Source organism: Onychostruthus taczanowskii, unplaced genomic scaffold (assembly GCF_017590055.1).
Source record: "Onychostruthus taczanowskii isolate IOZ18803 unplaced genomic scaffold, ASM1759005v1 scaffold60, whole genome shotgun sequence".
Classification (NCBI taxonomy): Eukaryota; Metazoa; Chordata; class Aves; order Passeriformes; family Passeridae; genus Onychostruthus; species Onychostruthus taczanowskii.
This window is the reverse complement of record NW_024503680.1, coordinates 4,749,244-4,771,381: the sequence shown is the minus strand read 5'-3', so window position 1 is coordinate 4,771,381 and position 22,138 is coordinate 4,749,244. Positions and strand designations below refer to the sequence as shown.

Here is a 22,138-nt window from a genome sequence, read left to right as displayed (position 1 = left end):
AGAGACAAGCTTACACTCCTGACTTCCTTCTATTAAATTCAGCTGATTCCATGAATGATTTCCAGGAGGGACTACTTAAAGCAGGATTTTCATTTGATCATTGTGTTGCATTATGTTTCATTTGATCATTATGGATCATTGGTTCACTAATTAGGGACCATTTGATGTATATCCAGGGGTAATTCCTGACTCATTTTACTGATCATTCAACAAATACTGTAATCTCCACTGCACCTGAGGTGTAGAAGAAAAAAGAAACAGTCAAGGGGTGGATAATGGAACTTTCATTCTCAGTTCAATAGTAATTTGAAAGTACATATAATGAAGAAATTCTCCATTGCTTAATGAAGAGTGAAGCATTGCAGAGCTTTGTTCTGTCAGGACCTGGTGAAGAGACAAGTTTTCATTCTCTGTGTCCTTACAGTGGAGGCTGATGTCTTTATGGTACAAAGAATGGTAACAAAACCATGGGACTGGTTTTATTTAATCAAATTGCTTTACTCACTAGGTAGACTCTAATATCAAACATACTGTCTAATGTACGGTGAGCAGTATTTTTTCTGGGTCTTGTAAAAATTAAAACTGCTGTGGAGTGATAATACATCAGTAGAAGAAACCAAAGACTTTTCTGCAGAAACATTGTGTTCCTAACACTGTTAGGAAACATGTTTTTCTGGAAATGTTTGAGATGTTGATCTAAATAATTCACTATTTAGATTTAACTTAGACAGTTCATACATTTTCAGGGCAGTCACAAGGCACCTTGAAATTGAGAGATTCTTAAACATTTAGAATCATAATTCTGCAGTAAATAAATGTCATGGAATCACAGACTGGTTTGGGTTGGAAGAACCTTTAAAGCTCATCTCCTTCCAGCCCCCTGCTGTGAACAAGGACATCTTCCACAGGACCAGGTAGCTCAGAGCTCTGTCCAGCCTGGCCTTGAACACCTCCAGGGGTCAGTTTTATTTATTGTAGGACTGATAGAACACAACATTCAGGAAGAAGCTGTCGCTTTTTACTGATTTCTGTTTCCTGATACATTCGTAATTTCTTCTTTACAGAATGTTAAAAAGAAAATGTACGGTTGCACTGAAGCATTTTTGGCTGATGCCAAATGGATTTTGCACAACTGCATTATTTACAATGGGGGTAGGTATTAATGTGTACTTACAGCCTCAGATATGAAACCTTGACATAGTTAAAGTCATGGAGCAATTTGTCCACTTCTACACTGAAAGTGTCTTCCTGTTAATGACTACAGAACCTAAAAACAATAACTTTTTAAAACGAGTGGAATAAATAAAACAGCAGATAAATAAATAAAACATTCCAGATAGACTGCAGGGCCAGATACAACCTGTGCTGTCACTTACTCATTCCACCTTAGAGAAAACATTTCAAATAAGGTAGAATCATGGAATGGTTTGGGTTCATAGCATCACTGAATGGTTTGGGTCTTAAATGACCTGATCCAATCTGTCTCATTTAGTTCCAACCTCCAAATTGCTTTAATATTTTGCATCATACAGCACTTAATTGAGACATAATTGAGAAGATCGTACAGCAAATCCCTCACTGAAAGAGTGTGTCAGTGGTGGGAAGGCTGCAGCAGGCTATGAAAAGGAGCATTTAAAGATTATTAAATGTTACATTGAGAAGAAAGTGCTGATGTTCTGCTTTTGCAAGCATGTACTTCATGCATATGTTTTTACATAGTTTTTTAGATTTTCTCTTTTGTTTTTACAGATGACTTTTATATCTGAAAACTGTTGATTTTATCATAGTTCTGCTATAACAATTTTCTTGGTTTAAAGCATTTTATTGTTTCCTCAGGAAATCACAAGTTGACACAAACAGCAAAAGTCATCATCAAAATCTGTGAGCATGAGGTATGAGTGCCCCAATTAAATTAATTGTTCTGTGTCTTCAGTGTTCCATTCATGTATTTGTGAGTGACATAACACGTATTTTCCAAGATGTGTGTTGAAGATTCATAAGTTTCCTTACATTGAGGTATGCATATCTACAGCCTACAGAATGGCATTTGGCAAAAGCATTGCTAACGTGTCTTCCACTAGGATAGTCACTACTTATAATTAAGCCTTGTGGGGAGGGGAGGGAAGAGGAGAAAGTGGATATATGAATTCTGCTCAAAGGCACCTGTCTTGTTAATGAATATTTGGAGCTGGAAAAAGAGACCAACATTTTCTGATGCATAGATGTACTTTTTGTGGTTCTTTCACAGTATGATTTGCTTCTGAATAAATGCAAATGACCACACTTTGGACTCTGTTTAATCTCTCCAGTAACTTTGCTTTTTCTTTCCAGATGAATGAAATTGAAGTATGTCCGGAATGTTATTTAGCTGCTTGCCAAAAACGCGAGAATTGGTTTTGTGAGCCTTGTGTAAGTTGAGAATTATGGTGGTCTAGCTACTACATTAAACTAGGAGTTATCATTTGACTGTTATCCCCTCTTTGTTTTAAACCTCTGGTGGTTACTGACTCAAGGAAAGCTGCTGTAGTTTACCAGGCAGCTTGTGCTGGGATACCATCCTTGTGGAGTCAGACTGCCTCAAATTACTTAGCTGTAAGATTGCAGGTTTTCACAAAAGGATTGCTCCAGTCAGAAATAATTGTAAAGGCTGTCAGCAATCAGTTCACAAGTTCTCTGTCTTCAAATATAAGGTAACTGCCTTGTGCCAGCAGTGCTTGTGTCTGCTACCCTCAGTGCTTGGAGGATTTCTGAAATGTGAACATCTCTTTCTGCAGATGTGCATCAGTTTAGACTTGACTGAACTGAATTTGGGAAGATACCTTAAGATTCTCAAGTAGAAGTGTGTAACCCATTAAGTTCTTTCTTGGACTGTCCTGGTTTCAGCTGGAATAAGAGTTCCTTTTCTTTTTAGCAGCTGGAACAGTGCTGTATTTTTGATTCAGTATGAGAATAATGTTGATGACATACTGATGTTTTGGTTGTTGCTAAGTAGTGCTTACCCTAAGTCAAGGACTTTTTAGTGTCTTAGGCTTGTGTCTTGGCAGATCATAAGTGAAAATTACAGCATTTCAAAGATTGGCTCTAGCCTAACTTAAGTTTTGCTATATATTTGGAGAGGATTAATAACAAATAAATTAATAAAGAAGTGCAATTACAAGCAGTTTAATCAAGATGTGTAAGGTTTTACATTTAGCAACTTTTTTTAAAATAGTTTTATCATTTTGTCCTCTCAGGATTTATTATGTTTATAGTAAAATGGAAAATCTTGTATAGTAAAATCTTGTATTTGGCAAGTGCCTTGTGCACGTTGGATCTTTATTGAATCTAAGTGTTACATACAGTTTTTAAAAAAACATGTTTATTATCAGATTTGAAGCTAGTACTGCTTACATTTTCTTACTGTGTGTTTTGCCTCTTCCTCTAGAGCAATCCCCACCCTTTGGTCTGGGCTAAACTCAAAGGCTTTCCATTCTGGCCTGCTAAAGCACTGAGGGATAAAGATGGGCAAGTCGATGCCCGTTTCTTCGGCCAACATGACAGGTGGGAGTTGAGCAAAAGGATGTCTTTGGCTGTACTTAAAAGCTTCATGTTGTAATTTTGTGTGCTTGCAAGTTTTTGGATCCTGGCTTTAGAACCTTGACTCTGACAAAAACTGTGTAATACTGTAGCAAACACAGTTGTAGTTCCTTACATGTTTGTAAGATACATACATAATCTGGTGAGTATGCAGCTTAATTCCTGTGTCTGGTGTAGTGCTGGAGAGAACTGCAGTTCTTACAGGTGGAAGAAACCAATGAAGTCATTTATGCTGTCTAAACATTATGGGAATATGTACACACCTGTAGGTTTAAAAAATACAGAAATATAACCTGTGTTGAAAATGCCAGTTTTGCTCTGAAGGGAGTTGTGAATCCCCTGCTTGGATGGGCACAGCTATGATGAATACAAGTTGATTTGTCATGAGTTAGAAATACAAATCTGTAATAATATGTGCTGTAAAAAAAACAACTATACAGGGCCATGGAATAATTAAGTCAAAGTTCCTGCTGTTTCAGGGTCTTGGGAGGCAGTTTCAGGGTTGCTTAATTTCATGATAAATAAAATCTGTCCAGTACTTGCTGATGCAACTTTTTCTGGCACTTAGGAATTTGGCCAACCTGGCCTGGGGTGTAAAATGTTTCTAAGTGATTGTGAAGTATTAGTTTCCTTACCTGCTTTTTACATTTTTGTGCTGTGACAGATAGACTGTTTAGCAATGGTTGGCGTGCAGTTACACAGACTGTTCCAATTAGGAATATTTTGTCATTTGACCAGTGTTCAGTCATGTTTTATTGCTACTGGGTAAAGTAAAATAAGCCAGTAATGATCTAAGGCATGCAGTTTGCATACTTACCAAAACTAAGCACTGAAATATTAAAAGAATGTAAGGATGGTTCTTTAAAATTATCTGATTTATTAATATCTTTATGATTAGGCAAAAATAAATTAGTATTTGCATAAAAGCTGGCAATGACAATTCACAGTATGAAATGTAGTTGTATTATCTTTTATTTTTCTGTTTTATATGTAGGGCCTGGGTTCCAATAAATAATTGCTACCTCATGTCTAAAGAAATTCCTTTTTCTGTGAAAAAGACTAAAAGCATCTTCAATAGTGCAATGCAAGAAATGGAGGTTTATGTTGATAACATTCGTAGAAAATTTGGAGTATTTAATTATGCACCTTTCCGGACACCATATACTCCCAACAATCAATACCAAATGTTGTTAGACCCTGCAAACCCAGCTGCTGGAACTGCAAAGACAGACAAACAAGAGAAAATCAAACTGAATTTTGATATGACAGCGTCACCCAAGATTCTGATGAGCAAGTCCATGCTGGGCAGTAGCACGGGTCGCAGGATTTCACTGACAGACATGCCACGGTCACCAATGAGTACAAACTCATCAGTTCACACTGGCTCTGACGTTGAACAGGATGCAGAGAAAAAAGCAACTTCCAGTCATTTTAGTGCCAGTGAAGAATCCATGGACTTCATTGAGAAAAACACAGGTAAAAAAAAAAAAAAGGAGGTACAGGACTTTGGAAATGGACTAGTTTTATTCCATGCACTTTTTAAAGACAGGCTGTATTATGACTTGGTTTATAAAGAAATTTTTAAAAAAGAGGTGCACTTAACTTTCAGTATCACAGATAACAAAGAACAGTTCATCCTGTCACATTGAGAAGGAATGAATAATCTTGAAAAATGACTAAACCTGTTCAGTTTAAATAGCAGGAAATAGTTGTAACTCTTAACGTGAATGGAGAGTGGAAATAAATACAAAAAAATTAGAATTGTAATGAGTAGGTGTTCTGGTTTTAAATATGTCTATTAATTTTGTGCCTTTTTCAGCTTCTCCAGCACCAACAAGAACAGGTCAAGCAGGGAGCTTGTCAGGCAGCCCCAAACCTTTCTCTCCTCAAGCATCAACGCCGATTTCTGCTAAGCAAGAAAGAACTTCCACACCAGGAAGCATTCTGAATCTTAACCTTGGTTAGTTTTGATATTTGAAAACCTAATATTCTTACAGCTGAACAAATGATGGTGGTGTCAGTGCAGCATAATACGAACAAATGTCCTTGTATGAGCAAAGGTCTTTGAATGAGGCAAAGGTTTAATTATTGTTTTATCAGATTTACTGGGTTTTTTATCTTGGAAAGGAAAGTTTCTGTTATTGTTCCTTGTTGATGGAAGGAAGTAGTTAAAGGATAATTTTTTTTCTTAGCTGAACTGTAAAAATAAACGTATCTAAACAGTAGGTAAGTTTCTGAAGGTTGTAATTACATGAATATTGCTGGTCTTCACCACTCACTCTCTCTCAAGTGAATTGCTGCCAAGGTTTTCTTGTGATCTTTAGGATTTAGGATTTACTAGGGCTTCTCTCTTGCTGCTTTCACATCACCTCCTCACTGACCATCCCTCCTTAGGGAGATAGATGGATGAAAGGAATTAGCAGAATTCTTGAAGTCTTGAAACTCCCTAGAAGTAAATTTTGGGAATGTGGAATTTTGAAAGATGGAGTAGGTAAGTACTAAATTGGTAAAATGGTCCTGCAATCCAAAATGTAAATCAGTTTCCTCAGTCATGCTTTGTTCCTGTGAGTGTTCTGATTCAGTTCTGGTTGCTTTTTACCTCTATGTGATATTACACAGAGAACCAGGATTTTGCCCCCTTGGTGTTAGCCAGGTATTTCAGGAAGGCTTAAGTTCAAATCATGAATTCATGTCTTCAGTGCCTTACAGGTATTCTAATTCTGGATACAAGCTCACAAATCTCTTTTTCAGTGGGTCATATGTGTGGACATAATTGTAAAATTAATTTATTCTGCTGCACTGCAGCTGTTTGTCACCTCATCTGAAGTGACAATGCATTTGGAAAAACATTAAGAAATACATAGTGCTGCAGTTGTTTGAGCCACAGATGGGAGACATCAGCTGGAACACTTTGAATAAATAGCATAGATTGGAAAATCTGATGTTATGGTCCATGAGTAATACCATAAAAGAAGCGCTTGTACGCTTTCAAGTAGAATACATGGGGTTTTTTTCAGGTTTAGTGGAATTTCCTTTATTAAATACACTTCTTGGTGATGAGAGTGAGCAACCCTTCTTCTTTTAATGGTGTCAGCTGTGCCAGATATGTTCTTTTGTGGATATTAGAATTTTTCCAGTATAACTTATTGTGTCTCATTGTCATACTTGACGTGAACAGTTTCCCTCTGCAAAAACAAAAGTGAGAGTCTAGAAAACAAAGACACTTTGTATCTTCAGAAGAGTGCTAGGAGGATTCTGTGGTCTGCAATTCAGCAAAAAGGAAGGAAAAATAACAGGAATGAACCATCTGTTGCTACTGGCAGACCTGCCAATTTGGAAAATGGAGGTGTGAATGAGCAAGATATACAGTGAGTTGGGGGGAAGAAAAACATGTCTCTGATAGTGTAGGACCTGCCCTTGGATAACAGAGGCAAGAAACAATAAGAATGTACTTTGATATGAAATTCAGATTTACAAAGAATGTCTGGTCAGAGGAGTCATTGGTTCAGGCCTTGGTATTTATTTCACTTTTCTCTTAAGTTGTACCTCAACAGAAAATGTGTTGTGTGTATATATAGATAGATAGAGAGTAAAATAAGGCAATACTGTGTCATATTTACCTGCTCTGGAATGAAACGTGAAAATAAAACACAAATGCACATTGTGCCAGTATTACCTTTTGCCTTCTCTGAGGCCTCTGTTTTTTCTCAGCTTATGGCATTTTTTCTCAGCTTTGGCTCTATTACGAGCTCTACTATGAGCCAGTTGAAGGAGCTTAACTGGCCAAACATAATTCTCTTCCTTTTTTTACCCCTTCATCATGGGTCCTTTCTCTTTCCCCGTCTAACTCCAGCTGGTTTAGTGCCCTGAGCACTGATGGAATGTCAGCACTCCTGGCAAAGGGTAAAGGATAGGACTGTGCTATACAAATACAACCTCTGAAGTGGGAAAATTGAAGCAAAAATTTGAAACTTAATTTCTAAGACAATTTTACCCTTAGCACTGTAGAGGGAATTCTTTGCAGACAGATGTGCGCATTTCAGAGTGAAAATTCTATATGTGTATATGAAAACTCAAGATTTTGCTGACTTATAGTGAAAAATGTGTTATTCTGTCTTGAATTTGCTAATTTATCTAGTGAAATAATGCACATTTTTATATGTATTCTCATGACCTAAGTTTTGGATTTTAAATGATGACTATGAAGATTTTGTGTGTCTTATTATATATACTTTATATATTTTTATAGATTTTATGTGTCTTATTATATATACTATATATATTTCATGTGTCTTATTATATACTGTTATAAAGATTTTATTTCTGTTTAATTTTCTCTGTGAAGGTAGTACTCTTAGTAGTAAATAACAGCAGTAGGTTAGTAGAGGTGCTGTCAGACAGCTTTACAAACCTGAATGGGGATTTCTTGATAAACTCACATTGGTGGAGAAAATGTCCCCATAATTGATGCATGTGTTTTGTGTGTGAAGAGAGGAAGAATCCATTTTTTGTAACAAAGTCATTTTAGACTTACTATTTACCCCACAATTACAAAAAAAGCCCGCAGTATGTTCCAGATTGTCTGCATTGCACTTCGGTGAAACGTGTTTTATCTGGATAGCCATCTGAGTTCTGTGTGTGAAATCCTTGTTGTTGGTTGGTGTTGGCTGTTGCAGACCGCAGCAAGGCCGAGATGGACCTGAAGGAGCTGAGCGAGTCGGTGCAGCAGCAGAGCACCCCCGTGCAGCTCATCTCCCCCAAGCGCCAGATCCGCAGCAGGTTCCAGCTCAACCTCGACAAGACCATCGAGAGCTGCAAAGCACAGCTGGGTGAGTGGCCCTCAAGAACACTCAAACTGGAGGTCAGATAAGTTTTTGGATAGTAAAACCATAAGTAAAACCATATTCTGTGTTTTAAAACAAGAGCAGAGAATATTCAAACTCTTTGAGGTGAGTAGAATGTACTGAACTACTTGGTTTTAAAACACAGTGAGATCTGCTGCTTCAAATTTTTGTTTCATCTTTTAACCTGTTTTTGTACCATTCTGATTTAGATAGTATGAGAGGATTGTAGTCTTATCTGCTTTGCATGTTGAAAAATTGGCGAATTCTGTCAGTTGCACAAAGCAGAATGAATGTAAGTAACTAATTATAATCAGGTGAATAGTATTGCTGATTTTTAAGGTGGTTTTTTGTGGATAAAAATAATTCATTTTTGTATTTGTCAGTATTGGGTCCTGAGTTGAACAAAAGACCTTGCAGGTAGTGGGAAAAAGCAGTGAAAGGAGGGCCATTGAATGAAATGAAAATATTAATTGGAGTATGTAGAAGTTCATTCTTATACTTTATGGTGCTGGGATAGGGCACTAAGCTTTGTAGCTTAAGGACTGACAGTTAAGGTAATGTTATGTGTACACTTTGTTCCGGTGTATAGAGTATTTTCTTGGTAATGTTAGTCAGCCTGATGTCAGCATGGAATGTTCTTTCCTTCTCACAATTAGGAATAAATGAAATATCTGAAGCTGTTTATACTGCAGTAGAACACAGTGACTCTGAAGATTCTGAAAAATCCGATACCAGTGACAGTGAGTATAGCGATGAGGATCAGAAATCAAAGAATGATCAAGAGGATGGGGAAGACAAGGAAGGTGCAAGAAGTGACAAAGAATCACTGAGCTTGAAAAAAAAACCTAAGCCTCCAGCACAGAATGAAGACAAGGAGGAACTTAAAAGCACAAGTCCAGAAGTGGAGAAAACAGAAGAAGCGGTCAAGGAAAAGGCTGTTTCAGACACTGAAAAAGAATTTTCTGAAAAGGGAAAGAGTTTACAGCATCCTGCAAAAGAAAAGCTGAAAGGTAAAGATGAAACAGACTCTCCAACTGTGCATCTAGGACTGGACTCTGATTCTGAGAGTGAACTTGTCATCGATCTGGGAGATGATCATTGTGCTCGTGAAGGAAGGAAAAACAAGAAAGAATCTAAAGAATCTTCTCCTAAACAAGATGGTAGGATGACATTATTTCCTTTTGTTTCCCCTCTGTTCTGTAGGGCTGTTACCAAAGGTAGAATTGCCACCTTTATTTTTGTGTTAAGATAAAAATTGTTTTAATACAGGTATTTTTAGGAGTGATTGTTCATCCTTTGTGAGTATGAAAAAAGTTTTCAGTGCCCATTGTAGTTTCTGGTTTAAACAAAATTAGTTTACTGTTTCCTTTCAGCGGAGTAGAACTATTAATATCCATAATTTTTGCTGGGCAGGACCCAGCACTTGGCCTTATTGAACCTGATTAAGTTGTCCCAGCCCATTGATTCAATCTGTCAAGATCTTTGCAGAGCCTTCCTGCCCTCGAGCAGATCAGCACTCCTGCCCAACCTGCTATCATCTGCATTTGGTTGTCAATGTCAGTTCACTGTTGTTTAGAAAGTTTATAGTTTCTTCAGTTACTGTTCAGACATTAATCCTTTTGAATGTTTTTTTTCCTGAAAGAAATTGGGATGACAGGTGAAAGTGGTAAGGCAGAAACACCCTAACAAGTGCTAACCTCTCACATATCTTTTGAATGAGGTCAGGCTGTTTTTTCTTGGTTTTGTACTTCTTGTTTTGCTTAGTTACTGATGCATCTGAATTGCCACCACTTTCCACTAGACTGAAATGACTTTACTTGTACAATATTGATTACTTTTGAGGAAAACAATTCAAAGCAGACTGGAAGGTATATATAGCAGTTCCAAAAACTAAATGGAAAATTATGAATCAGATGTGTTGCTGAAAAGCAGGCATAACATTTTATGTTTGTTTAGTTGTAGGTAAAACTCCACCTTCCTCCAGTGCAAGCACCCAGCCTCTACCAGAAACTCCAGTGCTCACCCGCTCCGCATCGCAGACCCCCCCAGCTGGTGTGACAGCAACCACCAGTGCTGCTTCTACTGTCAGTGCTCCCTCTGCTGCCACAGGGAGCCCTGTCAAAAAGCAGAGGCCTCTGCTGCCCAAGGAAACTGCCCCTGCTGTGCAGAGGGTGGTGTGGAATTCTTCAAATAAATTCCAGACATCATCTCAGAAGTGGCACATGTAGAAGGTGCAGAGGCAGCAGCAGCAGCAGAGCCAGCAGTCTCAGTCACAGCAGCCTCAGTCCTCTCAGGGGACAAGATACCAGACAAGACAAGCAGTTAAAGGTACACACTTTCCTAACTCAATGTGCCTGTGGTGCCATAATTCCCCAGTGGTGATCCCTGTGCTCCAAAGGTGCCCAGCCGAGAGTTCTTCTGCATAAACAAAATCTCAGAGTGTGCTTCTACTCTGATAAGTGTGTATTTAGAGCCATGTCTCCTTATTGTAATGACAAAAAAATTGTGTGTCTGTATAAATATTTTTACTGTTCTTAGCCTTAACAGATTTGGAAGGGTGAACTGAATAATTTTCTGGATCATATGCTAAAACCATTAACTATTCCACTTGCATGTTTACCAATGTCACCTCAGTATCTACAAATTGCTTCCAGTTTTATCTGACAAGCAGCAGATCTGAAGGGTTTTTCACAGTATAATTTGACAACAATGAAATTACCCAGGCTTCAGGATTTGTCTTTGAAATCCCTGTTGTTTAACAAGACTTTGATGCTAGTTTACTGAGCAAACAGCCCTGGCATTTCAGAATGTTTTCACAACTGTTTTCTCACCATCCCTTTGCTGGAGCCTTCACCAATAGTTGGCACGGGGTAACACAAGCCTGTGCTGCTGTTGCTTCCCTTCACTTAACAGCAACTCTGTGTATATCAGCTTCATAAATAATTTCAAGTTAATAAACTGAAATGTTTACTGCTGTGCCTAAAGAGGAAACATTCTCCACTCTGCTGACACCACTGGCACACAGGTGATCTTGTACAGAGGAGAGAGGTTTGGGTGATGATTCACATACAGACATTTACAGAGGCTCATTTCTGTGGTCCCAAACTGCTTTTGTTTCTGTTAAGCAGTGTTGAGGAAGTGGTATCTCTCTGCTTGTAGACTACACAAATTGATACAGAAATATGCAGTGAGGAAAAATAAATGTGGAAATTGAAGAAGTTAAATGCTAAACTTTTAATAGAATCATGCTTTAATATATACTTTAATAGTATGGGCTGAACTTTGTGTTCAGCCCATGAACTCGTTTTCTCAATATTGTTTACTGTTGAGCACATCATGGCAATGTTCCATCTTAAATATTATAGTCTGGACATCCATAATGTGAAAACTATAAAATCTATAGATTCCTTATGTACTGAATTGGCATAAACAGAAATATAGCACATAAAGATGAATAAATTGTTTATTTCAGTAATTCCACTGCTGAGGATATTGGCAATGAAGACATCTTTTATAATATGAATCAGTAAAAATAGCTTGAAAAGTTCTATTTTTTTAAAAAAATACTATTTAAAAAATACTCTAGCAGATAAGTAATTAGAACTGAGGGAGACTTCTGCACTGGCCAGTTTAAAATGATAAGTTTCAAAGTTCTATTTACTTCATTACCTCTAAGCCTTACAATTATGTGCAATTATGTACAAGTTTCAAAGTTCTATTTACTTCATAACCTCTAAGCCTTACAATTATGTAGAAGTTCAGGGGCTGAGCACTGTGTAATTAATCATTGGATGGCACCACTGTATAAATAATACAAATCTGAAATGGTTACACGCAGTTTAGTAAGATATTGAATGTAGAAGTTTTCCCGTTGTTTTCATAATTCCTTGTGTGATTGATCCCCTCCATGTTCTCTTTTCTTAGCTGTGCAGCAAAAAGAGATCACCCAGAGCACTTCCACATCCACTATAACCTTGGTCACAAGCACTCAGCCCATTTCCATGGTTACCAGCTCTGGATCTGCAAGCACACTTTCTTCTTCACTCAACACAGACTTGCCAATTGCAACAGCTTCAGCTGATGTGGCTGCAGATATTGCTAAATACACCAGCAAAGTAAGTGCTGGAGGAAGGTTTTAATGAAGTTGTACCTCTCTTTTAAAACACCCTGTAGTTTCATCGGGTGGGATAAATGTGTGTTCACACATTAAAGAGATGCTAAGTTGTTGGAGAAGGGGTGGTCTCATCATAGTGACAGTGAGGGAAGGGACGTGAGCTTTCCATACTCTCTTAGATACTTAGATTAAAAAAATCAATGAATACTATATATTTTTGCATTGAGTTTCTTCCGCACATTCATGGTAATATATTTTTTGTTTATAAATTATATCAATAGCAATATCTTAGAAAAGTAGAAGGCCAAGCAGTTCACCTGTTCAGAACACTTAAAAATCAGAGTCCTGATCAAACTTGTTGTGCTCTACCTTCTAAATAAGTAGAACCAGGTAAATGTCATATTTAGAGAGAGAAGGGTAGCAATATAGGTTCCCAGTAGAGGGGTTGAAAGAAAATCAAAGTGGAAAGCTATTAAAAACATATATATCAAATAACTATTTTTTTCTTTTTGTCTTTCAGATGATGGATGCTATCAAAGGAACAATGACTGAAATATATAATGATCTTTCAAAAAATACTACTGGAAGTACAATAGCTGAGGTTAGTGTAAGACTAAAAAAACAACTTCTATTTTAAGTTTGAAAAATGCAAATTAGTGTTTTTATATATATAAATGTGCCACATAACTGTATCTACAAAGTATTATATATGGAGATTGTCAAGAGATAAGTAATTGCTGTGCTGTTTCAGAAGTAATGATTAGAGTGGTGGAAAAAACCACTGAAAAAATACCAGGTGGGCTCTGTAAGACAAGCATTAAGCCATCAAGCCTGGGTTCTTCAATCTTCTGTCAAGAATTTGCCACCTTTTTTAAAATCAGAAAAGAAGTTGGTTTTTTTGAAAATAAAATTTGTGTAAACTGTATAGTGCAGTAGCTCATTAGAACCATAGTTTTTAATACTCCTTTGAAATACTTTGAACACTGCATTTCTAATTAAATGCTATACATTGCTTTTAATGTTCCCTAAGGGTAGGAGTTAGTATCTTCTAAGGGGTTTTTTTAACCTTGGAAAAAGCAGATTAAGCAGTGCAAACTAAGAATGAATGGGAACAAATAAAGCTCAAAATGTGATGTTTGTTTACCTGCTTTAACCAAAATAAGGAAGTCAAAGTTTTGAGCAAAGATATTTGTATTCCCAATCCACAGTGAATTGATAATCTTACTTTTCTAAACCTCATCTAGTTAAAATAAAAGAAGTGAAATGTCATGCTAATAAATGCAAATAATGTGTAAACAGCACTGAGGAATAGGTTCTTGATTCCCGTCAGAAATTTGAGGAATCAAATCAAATTCAGAGGAATCAAGTTTAACAGGAGTTAATGCAAGTTTAACAGAAGTTTTCTGTCTTCAAAGAGTCCTGTGTTCTTTATGGTGAGCAAATCTAGCAAACAGGTATTTAGAATACTTCACACTTTGGTTTGGGGTTTACTATTGTCATGTCCATGTTAATATGAAGGAGCCTTTATGTAAACAATGGCTCATTGCTTTGGGCATGGTTTCTTATATAATAGTTATGCATTACACACCATGCCCTGTTTGTTATTACTAACTATTAAATTTTTAATATTTAGATTCGGCGTTTGAGGATTGAGATAGAAAAACTTCAATGGTTACATCAACAGGAACTTTCAGAAATGAAACATAATCTAGGTATGAAAATGACAGTCCAAAACAGTGTCAGGTATTGTCCTACATAGAAAATGAAAATGCTTATAGTATGTGTTACTTTCATCACATTGTCCCTCTTGAAACTAACATATTTTGCTTTGTAAAGAAACTAAGATACAATGAACAAATGAGATGAGAGAAGAGATGGAATCCTCTGTGTTTTCTGAATTGGAGCAGAACAAAAGTTTGGGCTTGCAAAGACAAAGCACATTAGCAGCAGCTTCATATGTCCTTTTTGTTCTTATGCTGTATTCTGGTCCTTTGTGGGACATCTAGAACTAAAGTGTTAAATAAATGGAAGGTAATGGTTAAAAATCATAGTGCCAGAATTAGAAAAGAAGATGGAAGACTTGCATTTGTTGAGTAGGTATGAAACAGATGCCCAAACTCAGGGTATACCTTGACTGCTAGTTTTAATTTCATGTTGTCTTTAGAACTATGAATATTACTGTTTTGCTCCTTGCTGTTGAGGAGTGGAAAATGCAAACCCACCTTTCTCTGGATTTTGATAGAACTGACAATGGCTGAAATGCGTCAGAGCCTGGAGCAGGAACGAGATCGTTTGATTGCTGAGGTGAAGAAGCAGCTGGAACTGGAAAAGCAGCAAGCAGTGGATGAGACCAAGAAGAAGCAATGGTGTGCCAACTGCAAGAAAGAGGCCATCTTTTACTGCTGTTGGAATACCAGCTACTGTGACTACCCCTGCCAACAAGCTCACTGGCCTGAGCATATGAAATCTTGCACACAGTCAGGTAATGGTGCCTCTTCCACAGCTGGCGGGGTTTGGGTGGGTGGATGGATCCACAGTGACTCAGTTCTTCATGTGCAGATGTGACTCTGAGGAGGGACTGTGGAGTAGCTCCCTTGAGTAGTGGCCTCATTCTCTTTTTTCCTTGATTTTAGCTACTGCAACACAGCAGGAAACAGATACTGAAATTAGCACAGAAACACTAAATAAATCCTCCCAGCCCAGTTCAAGCGTGCAGTCTACACCCACAGAAACAGCCAGCACTCCTAAGGAAAAGGAAGGTTCAGCTGATAAAAGTAAAGAGAGTGTTACAGTGAGTATCATCACTTCAAACAGAAATAATGTGTAAGATTTCTCTGAAACCTACCCCTAAAGGCTTCCCTGGATAAGCCAGGAATTTATAACCACTTGTATATTTCAAAGAGTTCTTTTTGGGGAGTGATAGAGAGTTGTGGTTTTTGTTCTTCATCTTGTAAAAAAACCCTCCTTCTGCCCTTTGGGAACACCCTTTCCCCTTCACTTATTCCCAAAAAAACCTTGTGTTGGCTTGACTGATCCATCCAGCCAAGGGGGACTGGACCTCTTTCTCTCTCTCTCTCTCCAGGACCCATCAGTGTAGCTTCTGGTCTGGATCTTTCGATACAAGTTGCCTTCTGATAAGCAATACTGACTGCAGCACTTCCAAGCCCTTCTTGCCTGGGGGTTCAGAGGCCAAGCTCAAGACCTGCATTCAAACCAACTTACTTTCTCACCACAGACTGCCATTAGGGTACCACAATGTTGCATAACACTGATACAACACTTCACCTGGATCTACGGTTAACGGAGCAATTTTGAAATCCTCCATAGCATCTACTCTGATAGTTTTCAGTAGGCAAGGATGAGCAAATGCTCTAAAAAAAGGGACTTAACATTGCATATATAGAAAATGTTTATAGAGAAGATTCTGCTTTATAGGTAGGGCTTGACTATTAGCAATTTTGGCATCAGTTTTTTTCTGCCCTTGCAAGATTTGTTAAATGAAAATTTTAGTGGGGGGGGGAGTGGGGCTGATCCTTCAAACCCTTACACATGATCCTCCACATCAGTAGGAGCCTTGTTGTATTTTAAAATATTAAAAGCAAACTAATTTTGTAGTATTGTGATTCCAGCATGATGTCTCATCGAGATAGTCCTGTAGAATTGGGAAGCATAGTAATTTAGAGAGCTGTGTTCATTTCTTGACACTTTTGCTACTGTCTGGTGTTAGATCTCTGGGCTTGAAATGTCATCTAAGGGAGTAACTTGGGGAACAGATTTGAAGGGGGGGAAAAGGAGGTGCTGTTTCACTTAAATGTTTTGATGAAGTTGGTTAAACTCTGGCTCACTCACTTAATGTTTGTATGCATTGTTATGGCAGCACAAGCTTTGTATTACTGGGGAAGTAGGGGGAATGTGAGACCTAAAACCTGCCAGGGAATATTCCAGTTACACAAATATGGAATTGCTTTTATATAGATGTTCTACCTGAAACATCATGCTGTATACATTGATCATGTTCATAATTTGAATTTTGTTTCATTAACAAAGAAGTAACCTGTGAATTCATTAAGATGCAAATTTTTAACACAAAGAAAACATCCAACATAAATTGCATATCATAACAATAATATTGTAACAACTAGGTGGAATTTATGTACAAGCTGAGGCTTCTACTGAGGTTGCCTGTGCTGTCTCTGCAGATAGCAACAGGTGTGACAAGCACCCAGCCTATAAAACTGGTCCAGGTACCGCAGACCACCACCTATATTCCAACTACTCAACCCACAATTGTAAGTACAGCGTCATAATTTAAAGTCTGCAGCAGTGCTGTTCCTGGCATTAAAATTGCTCAGTATCTCTGGGGGGTTGTCTCCGTCTGCTGTTGTATCAAGAGATGAATTCACTGGTATAGTCTCAACTTGCAGTGCAAAATGCTTTATTTTGCTGTGCAACATTCCACCCTTTCATTCCATTTGTGATTGCAAGGATTGAGAAATCTTTAAGTCTGGCAAAGGCACTGAGGACAGGCAGAGGCCATTTCACATTATGGGTCCGTTTCGTGTATATACTTGAACACAACATCAATGTAAATATATAGAATTCATTTTAAATATCTTTTAAATATCGTTTTGTCTATGGTATCCTAAAGAGATTTAGAGATTTAATTATTTCTGAGCTATGCTTGATATTCCTGTGACATCTCAGTACCTGTGAAAAAGAATATGCATTTGTCAGCAGTGTCTCTCCCATGCAGTCTTGCACATTAGCATTTCGAAACGAGAAATCGCATTGGAATCAGACCTGGGTTTTTTCCATCAGAGGCTTAACCAAGGACATCTGAATTCCCTAGTGTCAGTCACAGTAAATGGGACAAAAGTGAGTTGGATTTTTGTATTTTTTACACCATATTAGCCCGTTGTTTCAGGTTGTGCTCTACAGTGCTCATGTCAGAGCCAGCTACTGAGCTGATGCTGCCCTGGTCACGGCACGTGCTCTGCCTCTGTGCTGGGTTCAGCAGGGAAGCCCATGTGTGGGTAGCTTCATATCTGACTTAAAATACACTGTTATGAACTATCTGATTCAGCAGTGTACCTTACCCACAGTGTGACTGTGAGGCCTGATGTGCTGTAGAAGTTCCTTTGTCTCTCTCTTTCCCTGAGCACAGCCCCAGCTGCAGGACACGCGTGTGTGTGTTGGTGGATACACGCTCATGCACAAACAGTGCTTCACAGCCATCACATTCCACACAAACTCGGCTCTTGGTGGGGATGGAGACTTCCCAAATTCCTCACAGCATTTCAGTTCCACTTGGTCTCAGCTGAGACCACTGTGCACCTTTGCAGCATTGGCCCTGAGTTGCTTGGACTGAACTACCATTAACAATAAGGTTTTGTATGTGTTTTAAAATCCAGTAGCGGACTTCTAAGACATCAGGCTTCTTTTGTGAATTAGCTGCAAGGTTGTAAGATCCTACGGTGGCTTTGTGTAATATTCAGAAAAATGGCAGTTACCCTCATGTGTTTTCTGCAACACAAAGTGTATTGAGTTATGTAAAGCAGAATTGGAAAGTGTGAAAGGTTTCCAACTTTATTTGTGCATGTTTATAAATTTGTACACATTTGCATTAGTCTTGCACAGCTACAGACACCTCTGTATTCTAATGACTGCACGTGCAATTTAAATAATTTTAAACCTTAGTGCATGTTTAATATGTATGCAAAATGTACATATGTGTAAAACTGGCAGAGGTGGAAAATTTACCTCTCAGGGAACGATCTTAACACATTTAAGGAGTCTCGCACATTCCATATTCCGATCGCGCTAAGAACTGAAACTTAATTAATTAATTCCATGTGTGTAAGTGTGTATATTTAAAAGGCAACTGTGGCAACCTTAATTTCCCCACCTCTAGTACTGACAGTGACTTACATAATAGCTTCTTTAGAATTCAGTTTGCACTTTGTGTCCAACTAGGAACAACTTCCATTGTATCTTCTGGGTACCATTTCCACTGAACCTTGTGAACGCATCTGAAATCATTACAAAATGGCAGTAATTTTGAATTTATTTAGCAAATTGGTCCCATGTTTGTTTTTTATTCTTCCTGCAGTTAAAATAATGTAAAAATATGAACCCATCTTCTTTGCATTCCAGGGAATGGAATGAGTAGGCTTCTGGAAGGCACAGACTCAGTCACAAAGGAGCTGTAATCCATCTCAGCAGGGATACTCAGAGTCTTTGTGGAATATCATTAAGACACTCATGTGGTTTCTTGAATCAGTGTGGGGAAACATTGGGCTTCAGTGAACTTGTATTTGTTCTTCCATGTCCTCTCTGGAATGTCACATTACCATTGGGGGAAGACCTGTGCATCCCTTTCAGGTTCCTCAAAATCTCACTCCCTGTTTCTTCCACAAGATGTTGTGAACTGAAATGGATGCGTTTGTCTGATCACCAGTTGTGCATCACTGGAATTGTGTCGGAACACACTTTGCAGTTTGTATGGTAGAGACATTTCTAGACCTTCTCATGTTTTTGGAGGAAGGTTAAGATACAGACTTTAGGTTCAATAAATCCTCTTACAGATCTCCAGAGTGATGTGACCTTGACCAGATTGTTTAACATTCTTGTGCCTTTGTCTCTGCATCTGTAGAATCAATTACCACCTATAGAGATGTCCTGAAACTCCATTTGTTGAGATGTATAAATCATGATCAGTATGATGGAAGTGTAAAGTTTATTCTATATTAATATTTTTACAGGGTGTGTAAGACAGTTCCCAGTAATGCTGATGTTTTTGCTATTGATTTGTGCAGAAGTTAACTTAAGTACTTTTTTTTTGTTCAAATGGATGTTCTTTGTTCTCTTCTGTGTAGACTGAATGCATGGGGGAAAGTTCCTTTTGGGGAGAAAGATTTAAGTAATGTGTAACGAGAATATACTTATAAACAAGGGTATTTTTGTACTCCAGTTTGATTTGTCAGAACTTTTTCAAATGACAAAGGATTTTCTTAGCCCTTTTTCCTCTTCCCACATATTAATTTGCAGAAAGTACATAACTGGATGTTAACTTTGAAACCCTCACCCTCCAAGCACAGGTAGTGTGTGCAGCCCCTATAGCACCTCCTGTCCCTGTAATTCTAGAGCAGTGATGAGAACACAGAAGCTCTTGGCTATAGGGAAGTAATGCACTACTCCTCCCCTGGAATGAGGTAATACTGTGGTAATAAAGGTATTAGTTCTTGCACAAAATTGGAACTTGTTCTGGATTTCCCCTGGAAAACAAATCTCTATTTCTATGGTCATGTTTATGTGACCTTTAACATAACAACCTGTTTCTCTTGGTTTTAATCCACAGACCATTCCTGTAGTGGTAAGTCCTTCTGCTGGGACAGTGGCAATGAGAACTGGAGTTCAGTATGTTCAGACCACAATGCCAGTCCAAGTACGAAGAGTCTAACTGCTAACAAGAAGTGCATACAATTGTTGGAATAAAAAAATCTAATAGAAAAAACACAGTTCTTTGGATTAACCTCAGAGGTTCAGACTTTAGCTTTGTGTATGTGTACAAAGCATTAATTACACTACATTAATGTAAAGCATTAGTGCTGGCTTAGAAAAGCTAAGGACAGGTAAGATCCATATTAAATCTATGCTTCTTTTGTAAATAATGTACAATTTGTGGATGTCATTAGAGTACCATCTCCTTTTTATATTTGTATTGACTTTAACTTATAAAGAGCGCTTGAAGTTGGAAAAGGAAGGTTTAAAAGAGCCTTACCACAACCTAATGCTGAGAACTGGTCTTGGGAAACTGCGTCAAATAATCTGATACAGAAAATCTGAACGACTTTTTGCATTGGAGTGCAAAAAAATTTCTGCACTTTGAAACTCTTGTGGAATTTTTCTGAACAACCAAGTGATGAAGGATATCTCTTTTCAGCTAACTCTGTTAGGCAAATTATGGACCTGAAATCCATAAAAATGTATACTATTTTTCACAATGACCAGGCTGACAACAAATATTAATGTTGTTTTCAGGTTAAAATTATTTTAAAATTTCGTTCAGTCTAAGATCAGAAAATTTGCAAAGTGTAATAGCAGCTGGTTGTAGCAGGATTTCTGATTACTGATATCAAAGATTGAGGAAAGTAAAGTTTGTTGCTATGCTTCACAGTTTTCTTATTTTTTAAAAATCCTCCCAAAGGACTTTGAAGAAGAACCAGGTGTGGAGAAAAACATGCATTGGGAAACATGGGCAAAGGACTTTTGATGCTGGGCCAGAGCATGTATTATTTATATGATGGAATTTATGTTTTTCTGTAAGCATGAAGCAGTGCAGTATGAGAGGAAGTACCCCCTGGAGATGCTGTCTGTTACACTGAGGCTGTAGTCCCATTTTGTATGTTGTGTAAAACGAAAGCATTGAACAAAGCAAAGGTGATGTATGTATATGAGAAAATTAACTGTATGATATCATTCCAGTACATTCTGTTGTACATTTTAGTCATGTTGATTTCTCCCATTGTTTATATAAGAATGCGGTTTGTACAGTCTCCAGCTAGTACCCAGATTAGAGGGAAAAAAGTATTAGAATAAAAAAAGTGAGAACAGAATATTCATTAATTGCAGTTGTGTCAAAACTAGCCTAGCTGGCCTTATTTGTGAAGCATAATTGCTTTTAGCATATGGAAGTATTTTTTCACATTTTCTTTGTATAAAATTTGTATTAAACTTAAATATCTTTTTTGACAATTGTGTTTCTTTGTGACTAAGACAGGTGACACACACGATATGCTTTGGGTTTCTCCAGTTTTTCAGGAAACATCACAATTTTTTTATTAAACTGTTTTAGAAAAATGTTCTGTGGTCCTGGATTTCCAGTTTTGGTTCAGTCTGGAGGAATGTTCATTTCTGCACGGTCTCCAGATCCCAGGTAATTTCACCTATGTTGGCATCTTCTGTCTCAGAAGTGTGGGACCTTTGGATCCAGGCCTGTCCAATTTGATGTTGTGTACCATTTATTCAGTGGTTGGATTGGGGTTGGACAGATATATGTCAGTGTTAGGTGTACTTGTGGGTAGAAATGAGGCCTCTGAGTGCAACTGCAGCCCCTCAAGAGAGCACGAATTGGGCAAGACTTCTCTGTGTGTGTCTTCATTACAAGTTAAAAGAAACGGGGAGCTTATGAAGCATTGTAAAATCTATGAATACTGTCTGAAGTTCTTTCTCCTGCAGTTACCTTGTTCTGGGCATTTGTAAAGCAACCACAGTTCATGTTCCCAGTGCTATTGTTTACAGAAAAGCACAAAACTTGAAAGCCTGAAGTGAGGTTTGGCCTTCCCCATGGAACTTGGATGCTGAAACAAGGCCTTGTGTTAGAGGAAAAAGAAAGTGATGTACAAGTTGTAGTAGGAAACCCCACTGCTTTCTGACACCTGTTCCAGCCTGTGGAGGTTTTTTTTTTTTTTATTAATGAGCATTGGTTTTTTCTACAGAAGAGATATTTTCTTCCTTCCTCTAAAATAACAGGTGACCAAATCCTAGTACAGTATGTAGAAAATGTAGAACTACATAAAACTACAGGTGAAGGAGCTGAGCAAGA

The 22,138-nt window shown here is 37.9% G+C and overlaps 1 protein-coding gene across 1 annotated transcript in view; it reads left to right on the top strand.

The window, feature by feature from the left end:
- The window catches only part of ZMYND8 (zinc finger MYND-type containing 8), a 48,758-nt gene extending 27,478 nt beyond the window's left edge, over positions 1 to 21,280 (top strand). Inside the window, 15 exon segments of the mRNA XM_041419207.1 lie at positions 1,065 to 1,152; positions 1,837 to 1,892; positions 2,332 to 2,409; positions 3,425 to 3,540; positions 4,571 to 5,052; positions 5,396 to 5,536; positions 8,253 to 8,405; positions 9,077 to 9,580; positions 10,377 to 10,748; positions 12,345 to 12,535; positions 13,055 to 13,135; positions 14,168 to 14,246; positions 14,777 to 15,016; positions 15,168 to 15,325; positions 15,617 to 21,280. Coding sequence (XP_041275141.1) covers positions 1,065 to 1,152; positions 1,837 to 1,892; positions 2,332 to 2,409; positions 3,425 to 3,540; positions 4,571 to 5,052; positions 5,396 to 5,536; positions 8,253 to 8,405; positions 9,077 to 9,580; positions 10,377 to 10,748; positions 12,345 to 12,535; positions 13,055 to 13,135; positions 14,168 to 14,246; positions 14,777 to 15,016; positions 15,168 to 15,325; positions 15,617 to 15,631 — 2,754 coding nt within the window. The 3' untranslated portion in view covers positions 15,632 to 21,280.
- Positions 21,281 to 22,138: the final 858 nt, after the last annotated feature.